Source organism: Phoca vitulina, unplaced genomic scaffold, assembly GCF_004348235.1.
Source record: "Phoca vitulina isolate PV1807 unplaced genomic scaffold, GSC_HSeal_1.0 scaffold83, whole genome shotgun sequence".
NCBI classification, from domain to species: domain Eukaryota; kingdom Metazoa; phylum Chordata; class Mammalia; order Carnivora; family Phocidae; genus Phoca; species Phoca vitulina.
Genome location: NW_022589786.1, coordinates 4,037,744 through 4,052,722, shown reverse-complemented (window position 1 = coordinate 4,052,722; position 14,979 = coordinate 4,037,744). Strand labels below are relative to the sequence as shown.

At 54.0% G+C, this 14,979-nt stretch overlaps 1 protein-coding gene across 3 annotated transcripts in view; it reads left to right on the top strand.

The window, feature by feature from the left end:
• The window catches only part of ANXA6 (annexin A6), a 46,385-nt gene that overhangs the window by 4,699 nt on the left and 26,707 nt on the right, over window positions 1-14,979 (top strand). For all 3 annotated transcript variants that reach the window (XM_032395241.1, XM_032395240.1, XM_032395242.1), the window contains exons 2-7: window positions 4,856-4,899; window positions 9,610-9,700; window positions 10,419-10,513; window positions 11,059-11,172; window positions 12,135-12,225; window positions 13,135-13,214. In XM_032395241.1, the coding sequence (XP_032251132.1) occupies window positions 4,856-4,899; window positions 9,610-9,700; window positions 10,419-10,513; window positions 11,059-11,172; window positions 12,135-12,225; window positions 13,135-13,214 (515 nt within the window). The remainder of the gene's footprint in view (window positions 1-4,855; window positions 4,900-9,609; window positions 9,701-10,418; window positions 10,514-11,058; window positions 11,173-12,134; window positions 12,226-13,134; window positions 13,215-14,979) is intronic.

Below are 14,979 nucleotides of genomic sequence, written 5' to 3'. Positions count from 1 at the left end.
GGGTGGTGGTGGGTGAAGAGGAAAGAGGGGAAGGCAGATAAATCAGGAAGGATGTCGTGGGCCTTGAAAGCTGAGCTGCAAGGGCCTACATTGAAGGGGGTCACTGGGATCACGTGGGCAAGCAGTGACTCAGCTCAAGTTAGAGTCCCCTGGGCTCCCCTGCCACACAGAGGTCTGGGTGAGTTTTTGCATGACCTTCCACGTTATTTTTTTATTTTTCTCCAATTGCCTTCCCCACACATATCTGGTTTCACCCCCTTACACTCAGCATCTCCTCCCACCCTAAAAGCACGCTCTATTCCTCCAAAGCATGCAAGATAGCTTTAGAGGACAGAAATGCTTTTTCTCAGGCTGGTGTTTCCGTTGCGTCTGATATCCCTTCTCTCCTCCGTCTGCTTCATTCCGTGATGCCAGACTCCTGATTGTGCTCACCTGTCAGCCTGAACCCCTAACATGTGTCTGTAACTTGATACGCATCACACATGCAACAGAAAAGGACAAGGTAAAAAAAAAAAGTTAGAAAGTTGTAATATTTTTGTTCTGCACCCCGATGGCTCATTGTGCCCAGTACCCCACTAACGGTGACTGGGATGACAGAAGCCACCACTTATTAGACATTTAATGTGTTCTGGCCATGCTGAGTATTTTACCTGCATTAGCCCATTGAATTTTCACAGAAAACCTTAGGATTAGCAATTCCTAGATGAAGACACTGAGTCAGAGAGAAATGACAGAACTTGCCCTAGGTCACGAACTAGGAATTTTCTGGAATGTCTGAATTTGAACTCAGGCCAGGACTGCAAAGCCTGCATTTTTTTTTTTTTTTTTTTTTAAGATTTTATTTATTTATTTGAGAGAGAGAGAATGAGAGACAGAGAGCATGAGAGGGAGGAGGGTCAGAGGGAGAAGCAGACTCCCTGCCGAGCAGGGAGCCTGATGCGGGACTCGATCCTGGGACTCCAGGATCATGACCTGAGCCGAAGGCAGTCGCTTAACCAACTGAGCCACCCAGGCGCCCGCCTGCATTCTTTATTATGATGCCAGGCTGCCTCCCTTGTAAATGTTTGGGTTTATCATAATAAAAGCTATCATTTCTTGAGCCTTTACTCTGTAATAGGCACTGGGCTTAGGGCTCTTCATCTGCTGTTTCATTTGTTTATCAGTACTTGGAGATAATTTTTTTTTTTTTTTTTAAAGATTTTATTTATTTATTTGAGAGAGAGAGAATGAGAAAGAGCACATGAGAGGGGGAGGGTCAGAGGGAGAAGCAGACTCCCTGCCGAGCAGGGAGCCCGATGCGGGACTCGATCCCGGGACTCCAGGATCATGACCTGAGCTGAAGGCAGTCGCTTAACCAACTGAGCCACCCAGGCGCCCAACTTGGAGATAATTTTTATGTGCATTTTGCAGATGTGGAAATTGAGATTCAGTGAAGGTAATTTACCTAAATCACAAACGGGGGTGGGGAGGGCAGAGCTGTGACTCACGGCTAGGCCCGACCTCAAAGCCCATGCCTCTTACATGAGTTGGACAAGACCCTTCCCCTGTCCAGTTCTTGGTTTCCCCAACTCTTGCACTTGGTCAGCAGCAAGCCACAAGTGGTGGTTCTCTCCCCCAGAGCGTTCCTCCTGGAATCAATCTGGAGCTCCCAGAGGGAAAGGAAGGAAACATGATTGCTTGTGGGCTAAAGAACTAAGGCAGGGGCTGCCCACAGTAGCCCAAAGCCACTAGGAGACTCTACCCTAAAATGGATTTCTGGAATGATCAGCCAGGATGAACCCTCATGGATATCCAGGTCAGAAGAGTTTCAGGGTTCCTCGGAGGAGAGAGGCACAGGTTTAGAGTGGCCACACCTGCCAGTCTTGAGAAGCTGTTTCAGCCAGGATGATAAAACTTGCATATTGGATAAGGGGGAGATTTGGGGAAGACCCCTCCTGGGACTGATATTCTGAGATTCTGCTGTGAAAATCCATGGTTGGAATCTATAAAAACCTTTCTCATCCACTCTGGATTTTCCCAAAGAGAGAGTGATATTATCCCCATCTTACAGATGAAGAAACTGAGGTCCAGAGAGGGAACCTGACTTGTCTGAGGTTACAGACAGATTGGGAACCAGACCTAGGTCTTTTTCTTTGGCCTCTTCCTAATCTCCTGTTGCAGCCAGAGTCCATGGTTGTGTGGGGCTTTTGACCTGGAGCTCGGAGGCACAGATACTGTCCATGGTCTGGGCCTTGGCAAGTCACTTACCCTCCCTGAGATGTCTTTACCTCACCCAGAAAATGAGGGGCCTGATGTAGTGGATGGTTAAGAGCCCTCTGGGATTCTGAAACATTGTATAGAAAACATTTATTCAGCCAATTTGAGAGGTAGGGTCTGGGTTGCTCTGGGAGGGAGCAGAGACCCTTGCAAAGCCAGGTAAACGGCACCGCTGTGATTACCTCCAGAGCTTCCCTGAGCCCACAGAGGAGGGGCTGTTGGAACTGCAGTCTCCAGATCTAGTTCTGGAAGAAGCTTGTGTGTACACAAGACCTGTACTCGCATGAAGCCCATGTAAACTGCTCTCTGAACTGAGAATATTTTCCCAAAGACTCAGAGGCCCTTCCTCTAAGCCGTCTCTCCTTGGAAAGAGGCTCTTGTCCAGATGGTCCTGGGCTGCAGCCAGCAGCTGAAGTTTCCAGCAACAAGGCCAAAGGAAAATGCTTCCAGACTGGAGGTGCAGGTGACAGGCCTCAGCCCTCCCTGCCCAGGGGACTTCACGGCCCTCCTTTGGTCCCTGTTGCTGTGCTCGCCTTGGGGGGTCCCTCATCCCCAGCCCACACCGTGCCCCAGGCCGGGGAAGCCGGAGCCTGGCCAGACCCTGGGGTAGATGTGATTCCCCGCCCCCTGCGGGGGGAATTTCCACTTTCTGGGAAGAGTTGCACATTTGTACAGAGGGGCCCCTGGTTGTCAGGGAAACAGCAGGGTTTCCTCCAGCTCGGCTGGGGTTGCAGGCAGATCTCTGTCCTCTGCCCTTCATCCCCAGCCCCACCTCCTGCCTGTCTGCTGACTGCAGCTTGGGGGACTCATGATCAGGCGCTGGGGCTACGGGCAAACATTACAAAGCCCGGTCAGAACTGGCCACCAGTACAGTGAACGCCTGGCGTCCTGGGCTCTGCCCTTGACGTATGTTAATGTCTCATCCTCCAAGAGCCCTACAAGGCAGGAAAGGGAAAGCCCCAGTTTTGTACTTGAGGTGACCTTGAACTCAGAGATGAGCAATGTGCCCGAGGTCATGGAGCTAATAAGTGACAGAATGTATTTGAATCCAGTTCTGTCCATCTGACTCCACACTTGATCTTAGCCAAAAGGCCGAGAAGCGATTGTCCATCTGACTCCAAAACCTGTGTTCTCCCCGCTGTGTCGCACCGTCTCCAGCAGGGTTATGGGCTGAGGTCAAGAAGGGCCGATTTCCCCTAAGCTGTTGGTTTTGTTTTTGTTTTTTGGTGGTGGGGTGTGTGGAGAACTGGAAAGCACTGAGCTTTCCGCCCTGGTTTCTCCTCTTCTAGTTCAGCTCCTTGTAGGTCTTACTGAATAAGACAGATAGAGTTTATTATTCTTACTTTTAAAAAAGTAATACATAGACATGGCTTAAAAAGATCAAATGGTACAGCCCTGACTGAAATGGAAAGCACCGGCCCTTCTTTCTCCTCTTGTCCTGGGAAAATTGCTTCACTTCCACCTTTGCCTTCCTGCTCTTCCTGCTGAGAGTGCTCACCGGCCCGCGCCCCCTTCTCTTCCATCTTCCCAAACCAGTGACGGCCCTTTCTCCATTTCTTTTTAGGTGTAAGACATTTTTGTTGATTTCTTCCCTCTAAACCCTGTCTCCTACACCCTCCTTTGATAAGATCCTCTGTCCTGTTTGTCCTCACGGGGAAGAATCCAGAGCCTTTACCGTGGCCTCAGGCACTGGTCCCCAGCCCCCATTCCCTGCTGCCGCATTAGCCGCCCGAGTCCCTTGACCGCACACCCCTAGGTAGCCATGTGGTTCATGATCCTCTGACCACTTGGCCTGGGCTTCTACTGCTTGTCACTCTCCCCTGACGACCAAGCGTTGTCTTTTCTCCTTACTTTTTGCCATATGCATTTGTTATTCTTCCCCGTTATAGAGTAAGCTGCAGAAAAACAAGAGTTTTAAAAAATCTCTTTTATTGATCGCTATACCCTCAGTGCCTAGAGCAGTGCCTAATCAGAGCAGATGCTCAAGAAATGCTCATGGACTTACATGGGAACGCTAGCCCTTCAGATGCTTGCAGCAGGTGGCCCAGAGCCCTTCGAGCATTCTCATCTGCAGAACGTTAAGCCCTGGCCTCTGGAACCATTCTTGGTGACTTAGACGTAGAGCATGCTTGGTGCAGATAGCTTGGACTCTGGAATCTGGACTTTGTTGAATTCCGTTTTAAGCTGTGTGACTTTGGGTAGATGATGCAACCTCCCTGACTCCCCATCCTCCATTTCCTCCCCTGGGGAAAGGGAGAATCTGATGATGGGAAAGATTGCCACGAGGATTCAGTGGGACATGTGGGAAAGTGCCCTGGATGGCCTGGAGGAGTCGTGTGGTCAGTGATCATGCCCTGTCTCCCTCTCAGTTCCAGGTCCCTCTCCCATCCTGGTGTGAGTGGACCCAGGCCAGTCTATCCATTGTCTTCTGAAAATGCGTCTGGCCCTGAGGCAGGTCTGGGTGTAATTTAACCTAAAGGGCTGGGGGCAGCTGGAAAGCAGCAGGGGGAGCATACCTTCCCTTGGGAGGCAAGGAGGGTGAGGAAATTGGGGGAAAGCATGGAGGGGACCAGATCTCATGGGTCTCTCTTCTCCACAGTGTTACCTGCTGCAGAACCTGAGACCATGGCCAAACCAGCACAGGTAAGGAGCCTCTCCCCTCCTGAAGACTGTGCTCCACCTTACGTGGGCTCCTAGAGTCACTAGGCCCGCTCTGCTCTTCATCTAGAAGGGAGCAGTAGAGGTTCTCAGGCTTTGCTTGCTCCCGTTACAAGTCACGACCTTTTCCGTTGCACGTGCCCAATGACAGCACACAACATTCTAAGCAGAAAAGATGTGTATTGGCTTACGTGACTGAACAGCCCAGAGCTTCAGGTTTGGCTCGTTCCAGGGACCCAGATGGTATTGTCAGGATTCTGCCTCTGTGAGTTGAACTTCCTCTGGGTGGCTTCCTTCGTGGGCGGTTCTTCCCTGATTTGGCACTCTAGCCACCAGCTGCCCCAGGCTTCCATTCTGCTTCCTGGGCAGCCTGGAGGACACAATATACTTTATTCCCAGTGATTCCAGGGCGAGTCCTAGGTTTGGTTCTCATTGGCTGGGCCAATGGTGACTTGGATTCAGGCGGTAGAGTTGGTCCTACCTGAACTGCATGGTCCAGAAGTGGTTCCCCAAGGAGAAGGCTGCCGGACAGGCAAAAGCATGAGAGGATTCTCTCTGCTCTGGACATGGAAGTGTCCCTTGTCACATGCATCTGGGATTAAGTTTCCCTGCTTAGGAGACCTCCGTCTTTCATGCTGTAGGACCGTTTGGCTGGGCAGTAGAAATTGAGGTGTGGTGGAGTTTTTTTACTCCTGGGTGTGGTCAGGATCGGGTTCTGTCCTTGGGCAGAGCTAGGTGTCCTTCTCTGCCAGGCTTCACCCGAGACTGACCCCTGTTGGCTAGCATTAGAAAAGGAGATACGGCCACTGCAGTGATAGGATGGGGAAGGGAGAATGAAACCAAGGGATGTCTGACTAGGCCCCTTTTGCTCCTCACTTCAGTCACAGAGCTACTGGCCACAGACATAATACAAATGCTGTGTGATCTTGGGAGAGTTCTTTACCCTCTCTGGGCCTCAGGTTTCACAACTTGCCAGTGAACAAGGGCCTTAAGGATATCTATTCACAATTTTTGAAGAGCACAGTGTCTCACATGATATAGGATCAGCCCTCAAAAGAGTCCCAGCTGTGGCCTTCCTATCAGCCTCTAAGGATCGTACTTTGCACAAGTGGCCTCTCTGACCAGGAGGAGAAAGTGCTAGTGGTTATGGGCAAAGGCCCAAGGCAGAACTTGCTGTTCCCCATTTTCTATATGTAGTCATACCGCAGCTACTTCTTGGGAGGCATTCAAATTGCAGGGTTCTACATGACCTGAGTGGACAGAGCAGATCCTGGGAGGTCAGAGGGGCCAGGACCCAGGGCACGGATCTTTGGAATCCTGCTCCAGTGCTCCCGGCCATGCTTCTGCCTGGTTGACCCATGGTTTCTTGTTGCCATGGATGGACCAGGGGCCAGGAGACAGTCTGCAAGCAAGAGTCCCAGAGTGGCAGAGCCTTAGGGGTCCCTCATCCCATGAGATGAGCTGGAACCCCCCCCACACACGGCACTCATGCTCTGGCGGAGGCAATAAAGGAGCTTTGTGGGCACACAGGTTAAGGAAGCTGGGAAAGGTGCCTGGAGAGAAATACCGGAGGAGAGGAAAGGGGCTGATGTGCTCCAGGGGGAGGGGATGCTGGAACAGAAGGCCAGAGAGGAGATGGCGTGGTGTGTGAGGGGCAGCAAAGGTTAATTTGGCACGCTTGGCATGCAAGGGTTTGGGTAAGGGAGGAGGTTGCAGAAGACAAAACGGGGGAGTTTGAGCAAGGTCTTCCTTCCATTCTTGAGCTGAAGTTTGTATCTGTTGCTTCCAATTATTAACACCCAATTCTGCATCTTGTGCGCCCCCTTCCCAACCCACACATACCCCCACGCACACATGCACAGAACAAGTCACTCACTCTTTTCTCCGGTGCAGATTACCCCCGGTTATTTCTGCTGTGTTAATTGTGCTGTTCTCCCTGGCTTTCCTTCTAGAAGAGGGGAACTTGGGGCCCAGAGATGTGAAGAAATAGTGTGGTGTCAGAAAGGTCCCGGACGCATGGCTCTGTGGCGTTCAGTTCACAGGGATGTTCTGGATTGGAACTTGCTGCTGGGCATGAGAACACTGAGGACCGGGCGAGAGGGGCAGGGGCTGGTGCCCGGCACCCCAGCAGCTGCAGAGATGAGGCCCCGGTCAGGTGTGGTCAGGGCAGCTCTGCGCTGGGGTCCTGGCCCGGCAGCGTCTCTCAGGAGAGGCCGCAGGCTCCTAACTCTAGCAGCTGCTGGGGTGGGTCCCGAGACCTCGGAGCCCCAGGGGCCAGGCCGCTCACCAGCTGGCAGCAGGACCTGCTGAATATTTCACGGTGGAAAGTCCCTTCTGTGCTCGCCCCTCCCCTGGGCCCTGGGTACCTGTGGCCAGAAGCCTTTCTGCCAGAGGAGCGACAGGCTGGCTAGGTGAGGAGGGGACGCAGACTTCATCAGGTTGGCGTGAGGATGACTGACGGTGGGAAACCAGGCCCGGGTGATTTGAAGGACTGTCTCTGTGCCTCTAAATGTGACCAGTGCTAAGACACCCCCATGTCCGCCTCTTCTAGTGGCCGTGATCCCGAGGGCCCCTGGGAGAGTTGATTATCCTTATGCAAAGATACACCTGGGAAGCTGGCCCCCCGCTCCTCCCTAAACGGTGGGAGAGGGAACATGCGGATCCAGCGCCCTGTCAGTCATTAGACTGCCCTTCCCCCTGGAGGACGTTGCCTCATCTTTCAGTTGCAGCCCTGTGCTGAGCACCGCCCCCCCCCCCCCCCCGCTGTGGGGGGGGGGCAGGCTGAGGTGGAGGAGTGGCTGCAAGGGGGAGGGTCCTCAGCTTGCTGCGGAGGCCTCTGCCCTTGCACCTTCTCCTCTTCTCCTTCCTTCCTGGCAACTTGGAGTCCCGTGGTCTTGCCAACTTGGGGCGTCTGCACTGAGCCCTGAAGCATCTGAGCTGCCTCCCCGAATGTTCTCCCTTGCCCTTGCCTCCAGGACTTGACCGTCTGTTTCCTGTGTGAAGCCTTCCCGTCTCTGCTTTTCTGTCCCCCGCCCCCAGCCCTTGGGGCCCTGCTGTCTCTCATCCTTTAGCACTTAGGTAGAATTCCCCTCCAGGAAGTCGTCTTTGTTCTGCTCAGAATATATTCAGTCATTCATCCATCCATGTGCCTGTCCATCCAGGAAACAGATATTCAGTGGGTGATTGGTTGTGCCGGGCTCTGCTGGGTGCAGGGGTGCGTTGGTGAGAAAGACCAGCGCTCCTAGGGCTTTCTAAAGGGACTGTCTCTTTCTGGTCTGGGTATTTGGCATGTGTTTCTCCTGCTCTGCCCAGGGGTGTGATCAGGTTGCAGGGGACTCACGGAGGGCGGGAAGAGGGCCGTGTCCCTTTCTGGTCACCCGCCATGTCAGAACTTTAAATAGCAGCCCTGCACCCACGCATGCATACCTCAGAGGAACAGCAACTGCAAACATAAACCAAGGAGTCAGCCACACGTCTGGCCAGGTCCTTCAGTGTGGGCAGCGGGGGACGCAGGAGATGGTTGGAGGCTCATTTTTGCGTTTGCTTCTCACTCCTTTAAGGCACCGTGTGTGTGGGCCACCCCCAATCCGTGCACAGAGCCTTTCCTGGTTCCCTCCCCTCGCTGGAATTGGCCTCCCCTGTTTTCCCAAATTACTCTGCCTCTGTCTTAGGGTATTTATGGTGAGTTCTATGCTAATTTGTGTGCTTGTCTCTCTCCTCTGGGTCCGAAGCTCAGGAAAGACAGGGTCAGGTCTTCTTTCTCCCTGAATCTTCAGCCCTTAGCATTAGGCCTGGCCTAGGCTAAGTGCCCTCTCACCATGCTGTCGGCTCAGTGCTTGGGCTCCCGTATCCCCAGCCCTCCCAGCTCTTGGCCACTCTCCTGGCCCCATACTTCTCTGGGGCCACGTAGCTGACCCACATCTGACTTCTCTGTGAACCAGCCCATTGTGCACTCAGATTCAGTGTCTGGGATCCTCTGGCTCTGCCTCTCTTCCCTTTCAGCCTGAGGACCCAGCCAGCTTGTCCTCAGATGCCAGCTGCTAGCTCAGTTTACTGGGCCCAAAGGGCAGCATCTTGTCTTGGCACTGAGTCTGAGGGTGGCTCCGGGCTTCCCTTGGGCCACAACCTCACCCTCAGAAGCTGGCCGCTGCAAGGTTTCTGGAGCTGGAGAGCAGAGGGGAACAGGCCAGAGATCTGGGCTCTGTGGGACCCTCGGCAAGAGGCTTTTCTTCTTTGGGCTCAGTTTCTTTGTTTCTGTGATACAGATCATCTTAAGTGGTTCTGCAAGTTGGAATCACATTAATGGAGGCAAAAGGGCTTTGTAAACTGTAAAGTGCCATAAAGGTATGAGGAGCTCTTGTTACCCTTGCAGGGATCATTTCTACCCCTTGCACTCAGCCTGGCTTTTTCCTCTCTCCCGGGTCCTAGGAAGGTTGTGCGGTGCTGTGGGCTGGACAGAGCCACCGTCCCGCAGGGAAAGGGCACAGTCCTTGGGGCAGGCTGTGGCAGGAGGTACAGGGAGAGTCGTCCCTACCCTTGCCTGGGCTTTCTGTAGTCAGGGCTTAATTTTCGGGGAAGGGAACGCAGCCTAGACTCTGCCTATGGCCAGGGTTGACAGTGTGATCTGGGGTTGGGGCTGGGAGCCCCGTTTAAGGCTAAGGTCAGCAGCTTACCTTCTGCTTTGTCTCTCCACAGGGTGCCAAGTACCGTGGCTCCATTCATGACTTCCCAGGCTTTGACCCCAGCCAGGATGCCGAGGCCCTGTATACCGCCATGAAGGGCTTTGGTGGGTGCTTGGCCACCAGCAGTGAGGCCCTAGGAAAGGGAGCAGGACTCACTGGAGCTGGGGGTGTTCCCACATGTGGGCTCAGCCCAGAGCCCTTCTGGGGGTGAGGGTGGGGGTGAAGTGTTGAGATGTGCTCATTCATTCTTTTGTCACCTCTTCTTACTATTTTTCATCATTTTATAATGAAATATTCCAGAGCAGCCCAAAGGTCTAGGGAGTAATAGAAGCTTCCCCCACAGACCTGCCACCCAACTTGAGAAATAGCACTTGCTTCCTCATAGAGTTGAAACCTCCTTGGTGGGTCCCTTCCTGAAGCATCAGGCCCGGCTCTCCTCTTGGGAGTAACCACTACCCCAAACTTGGTGCTGATTATTCTCTTTAACTTTTCTTGTTGAAAGAACCCTGACTTGGGTGTTAGGATACCTGAGTTTTTCTAAGCCAGATCTCACTGTGAAAGCTTGGATGAGTCCTTGCTCCTCTCTGGGCCTCAGTTTCCTTATGTGTCTGATGAGGGGCTGGGTTACAGGCCCTCTGAGCGCAAATACTGTGGATGCTATGATCCTTCTCAGTAGGGGCTTGACAGGTCCCCCCAGATCCTCCACCACCGACACCACTGCCTGATGAACAGAAGGCTGGTGCTGAGGTCTGCGGGGAGCAGCCCTGGTGGGCTTCCTGGAGGCAGGTTGGGGGGGGTCACCGGTGCCCTCCCGTCTTCCAGGCAGTGACAAGGAGGCCATACTGGAGCTCATCACTTCTCGGAGCAACAGGCAGAGGCAGGAGATCTGCCAGAGTTACAAGTCCCTCTACGGAAAGGTAACTGGCAACCACAGGGCGGGTGGGGTGGTGCTGGGGGCTGGTCTCACTCGCCTGTGTGTTCGTTGTATTCCAGCTCAGCCTCCGTGCTGGCGATTCTGCGCTCCTTCTGCTCTGCTCTTTAGTCAGGCCCCATTCCGCCACAGATAATTCTACAGCACTTGCTCTGTGCTTGGGCTCTGGGCTAGGTGTTGGCGCACGCAGGTGACGAGACCTGTGAGGCGTCAGCGCTGTGGACTCACGATAGTGGGAGAGACACCCAGTAAACAAGCGAACAAACAGTGCTGGGGGAGAGGCACGGTGCCATGGGCTTGAATCCTGCACCACCATTTGCTCGCTGCGTGACTTTGGGCAAGTCACCTGACGTCTCTACACCCGTTTCTTAGGGTTGATGAGAGCCCATACCTCCCAGAGTGACAGTTCCAGGGGCTTACTTAGCCTGGTGCCTTACAGAGTAGGTGCTCATTAAATGCAATTCTTATAAGCACTACTCCCCTCCCTCCTCCGTCTCCTCCCTCCCTCCTTCCCCCCGACCCCTGACCTAGGACCTCCTTGCTGACTTGAAGTATGAGCTGACGGGAAAGTTTGAACGACTGATTGTGGGTCTCATGAGGCCACTTTCCTATTGCGATGCCAAAGAAATTAAAGACGCCATCTCGGTAAGAAGTGTGGATCTGTGTGTGTGTTGGGAGTGGGGGTGTGATGAATGGGAAGATTCTGGTCTCTGCAGCAAGTACTCACCGAGCCCTGCGCCCGCCAGCAAGGTGCCCTGAGGTAAGAGGCAGCTTGCTCAAACCCTGTCCCAGAGGGGTGCCACAGTCTCCAGATGGCCAGATGTGGGACAGATGTTGGTGTGAGACAGACCTCATAAAGGGGGCCCTTGGCCTAGACTCCACCACGGCAGCCTACAGCCCTGAGGAAGCAGGATACAGGGCCATAAAGACAAACTGTGCCCGACACCCCAAGGCCAAGGGCATACTAAAGGAGGGCAGGAGGGTGGCTTAAGAGGGTGTCACAGAAGATGAGAGATCAGGTTGGGCCCAGACGCTCCAGGGAGGATTTGGTTGATCAGAGTGGGAAGGTCATTCCAGGCTGAGTAAGAGGTCAGGAGAGGTGGTGGAGGTGTGTCCGGGGCAGAAGTGCGGCTCGGTCCGATTGAAGGAGAGGGTGGCTCCCTAGCAGGCAGGGAGGGATCAAAGCCCTCGAGTGTACCTGCACTTTACGATGTGTAAGGTGCTGTGAACTTTGCCTCAGATGAGCTATTCAGCATGGATTTACTTGACACATTGGTAAGTTTCGCGATGTGAGAAATTGCCTTCTCAATGTCCTTGTGAGTTGGGCAGAGCCACCGGCAGCCTTTCCATTTTACAGATGAGAAAACGGGGGCCCAGAAAGACGTTTCTTAATGAGAGGTCACAAAGCAAGCTGCTGGCAGAGGCAGGACTAGAACCTATGTCTTTTGATTCTCAGGGCAGTGGCTCCAGTGTGGTGCCTGCAAGCTGTGGTAGGAGCACCCTGAGTGTTGGGGGTGTCATAGCTCTGGCCACTCCAGGAACCCAGCCCATGGCTGGTGGTGGCCTCCCAGCCCAGCCTGACTCCGACATCTCTTCTGTTCCCCCAGGGCATCGGCACTGATGAGAAGTGTCTCATTGAGATCTTGGCTTCTCGGACCAATGAGCAGATCCACCAGCTCGTGGCAGCATACAAAGATGGTGAGATGGGCAGGGGGGCCACTCAGGACTTAGATATGAAATGAGGGTAATTGCAAGGGTGGGGACCCTAAGATTATCCATCCACCTTCTTTCCTCTTGTCCTCTGATCTGTCCATCGTTTCTCCATGTCAGAAATAGCAGCTCTGTGCAGCAATGTGCTAGTTTCTCAGGATATGGTGGTGGGCAGAGCCCATGTAGTCCCTGCCTCCTAGAACTTACAGATTAATGAGGTAACAAGGGATACAGACAACACACAGGTAAACACGATGATGACACATTGTTATACGATGGAGTAACAAGAATCAGACTTTAATTCGGGTGGACCTGCTCCAGACAAGTGATCAGAGAAAGCGTGTCTTGGGAGGGAATGAGAAGGAGCCAGTTGTGTAAGGAGTGGCGAGAAGATCCTGGCAGCGGGAATGGCAAGCCCAAATGCCCTGGGGCGGAAATGAGCCTGGTAGCTAGTGTGAGGCCAGAGTGGTAGAGGGCAGGGCAGGGTCACACAGGGCCTTGCAGGCCAAGAGAAAGAGGCGATGTTTGATTCCAAGTCCAGCGGGAAGCCAGGGAGCCTGTGATCAGGGAGGGCATTAAGAGTCACCCTTGTTGCTGTGGATTGGAGAGGGAGGGGAGCAGAAGCAGGGGAAACAGTTAGAAGGCTGTAGCCACCGTCCAGGTTGTCGACCACGGTATCTGGAGTAGGATGGCACAGGTGGGGATGGAGGAAGTGGACAGATTGCATCTCAGTGTGTCAGGGGCCCGTGCAGAAACCTGTGGAGGTACCCCCTGGGTCTTTCCATGACCAGCCCAGAGACTGGGTGCTGGGATCATACAGGGGGCAGCAGGGACCTTTATCCTGGATCCCCGAGGTCTCACGGGGATGGGACTAGAACTTCTGTTCCTTCCCTGCAGCCTATGAGCGAGACCTGGAGGCTGACATCATTGGCGACACCTCTGGCCACTTCCAGAAGATGCTCGTGGTCCTGCTCCAGGTGGGTCCACGTTGGGGCCCTCCCGGAAGCTCTCTAGCAGAGCGCGGGCAGAAGGCTGGCGGCACCTTCTTCCTCTTGCCCCAGACAGCGTAGCCTGTGAGGGGTTACCTGGTGGCTCCTCAGGTGTAAAGTCCCCATAAGCCGTGGCCACTCCCCAACTGCCCATTTATCCTCGAACCTGAGATGGTTTCTCTCTCTCACCTGGGTGTAGAATCCGAGCACCCAGGGGTCTGCTGGGCCGCCCCTGGTTTGCACAGGCAGGTGACCCGCATTTCCCTTTGCACACATCCCTCCACTTTTGTTCCCCGGGAAAACCCCCCCCCCCCGTGACCTCCGTCCTCTCTTCACCCCCACCGCTCCCCCTGCTCTCCAGGCCTCCCTCCTGCCTTTGCTTCCCCAGCCGGCATGGCCCGCGAGTCACCAGCAGGGATGTGGCATTTCTGGGGCTTCCTGCGCTGCATCTCCCACAGCCAAGCCCCGCCGCTCCTCCCTCCCACCCCCAGAGACATGAAAAAGGACCATGAAGAGGCTGCAGAGTGGCTTCCGTCTGCCAAGCTGGTTTTTTCCCCCTTGGTTTTCTACACAATGTGTTTTTAAAAAAATACTCTGAGTTAGTTGCTAACATTTAAAAATGGGGAGTTTTTGCTCGAAAGCCAGATTTCTAGGTGCTTTAGAACCATGGAAAGTTCTGGCACTGGCAGGCCTGCATTTTGAATGGCTGCAGGGGGCTGGAAAACGTCGTTTCCCCGCACCCCCGCAGCTTCCCCTTCACCTGCCTGGCTCCCCGGAAATCTCTGGCATTGACCTCAGGCGTCGAGCAGTTTCAAGCCGACACTTGTCAGAAGCTTTGTATAGAAATTAAGCCACTTCTTTGTTTCTTTCACTTGCTCCCGTCCCATACACAGTGTACCCCAGCTGCTCCCAGGTCTTTTCTCCATTGCCATAGCAGTCCATATCCCATATTAACCAGCTGGGGAATTACCAGAAACATCAGGAATGGGAAAGTGTGACCTTTGCCCCCAAGTGCAAAGCCGTTTGTTCTGGAGAGTTCCAGCTCCTTCTCAACATCTAACACCAGATGGGCAGTGCCGCAGCATGCACTATAAATGTGCGGGCTGTCTTCTGAAGCTCAGTCCTCAGGAGAACCAGGGGCTCGGAGATCCTGAGATGCCCAGTCCAGGGGCAGGAGGAGAGAAGCATGCCCGTGCCCACAGAAGCACGATGCCCGCTAGGGCTGGCCCCGTCCCCTACGAGTTCTGTTCTTTGCCGGATGGGGCACAGGGCCTGGGTGGGGCAGCAGAAATACCAGTAGGATTGGTGCTTTCAGTGCTTGTGAGCTCGGATCTCAGGGCCCAGGTCTCAGATCCTCCCTGGTGAGTTCTCTAGGTTAAGGTCTGGGAACCCCCGGTAGAACGCAAATGTGCAGACTTTTTAGCCCTGCGGTCATCATTGTTGGCGGGCATCGTGAGCCATACGGGGACTTGTGCGGGGTCCTGTTCTCAGTACAGGCTCTGGCTTGCTCTGGGATGGGGCTCCTGGAGGGACCTTGGTCATTCCCAGGACTCCCCTCTTTGGTCCCAACTCTGAGGATGAAGGGAAAAGCCAATGAGAGGGACCCTATGATTCCCCGCAAAACAGATGCTTCGGTCTTGATGCGGTGGCAGCTGAAGTCACTGCTCCAGGATACGTCTGGGCCACCACGCTTTCTCTGCCCTCACAGTCTCCACCCCTGGTATCCAGGCCTCTCCCCGCCCACCCCCCCCCC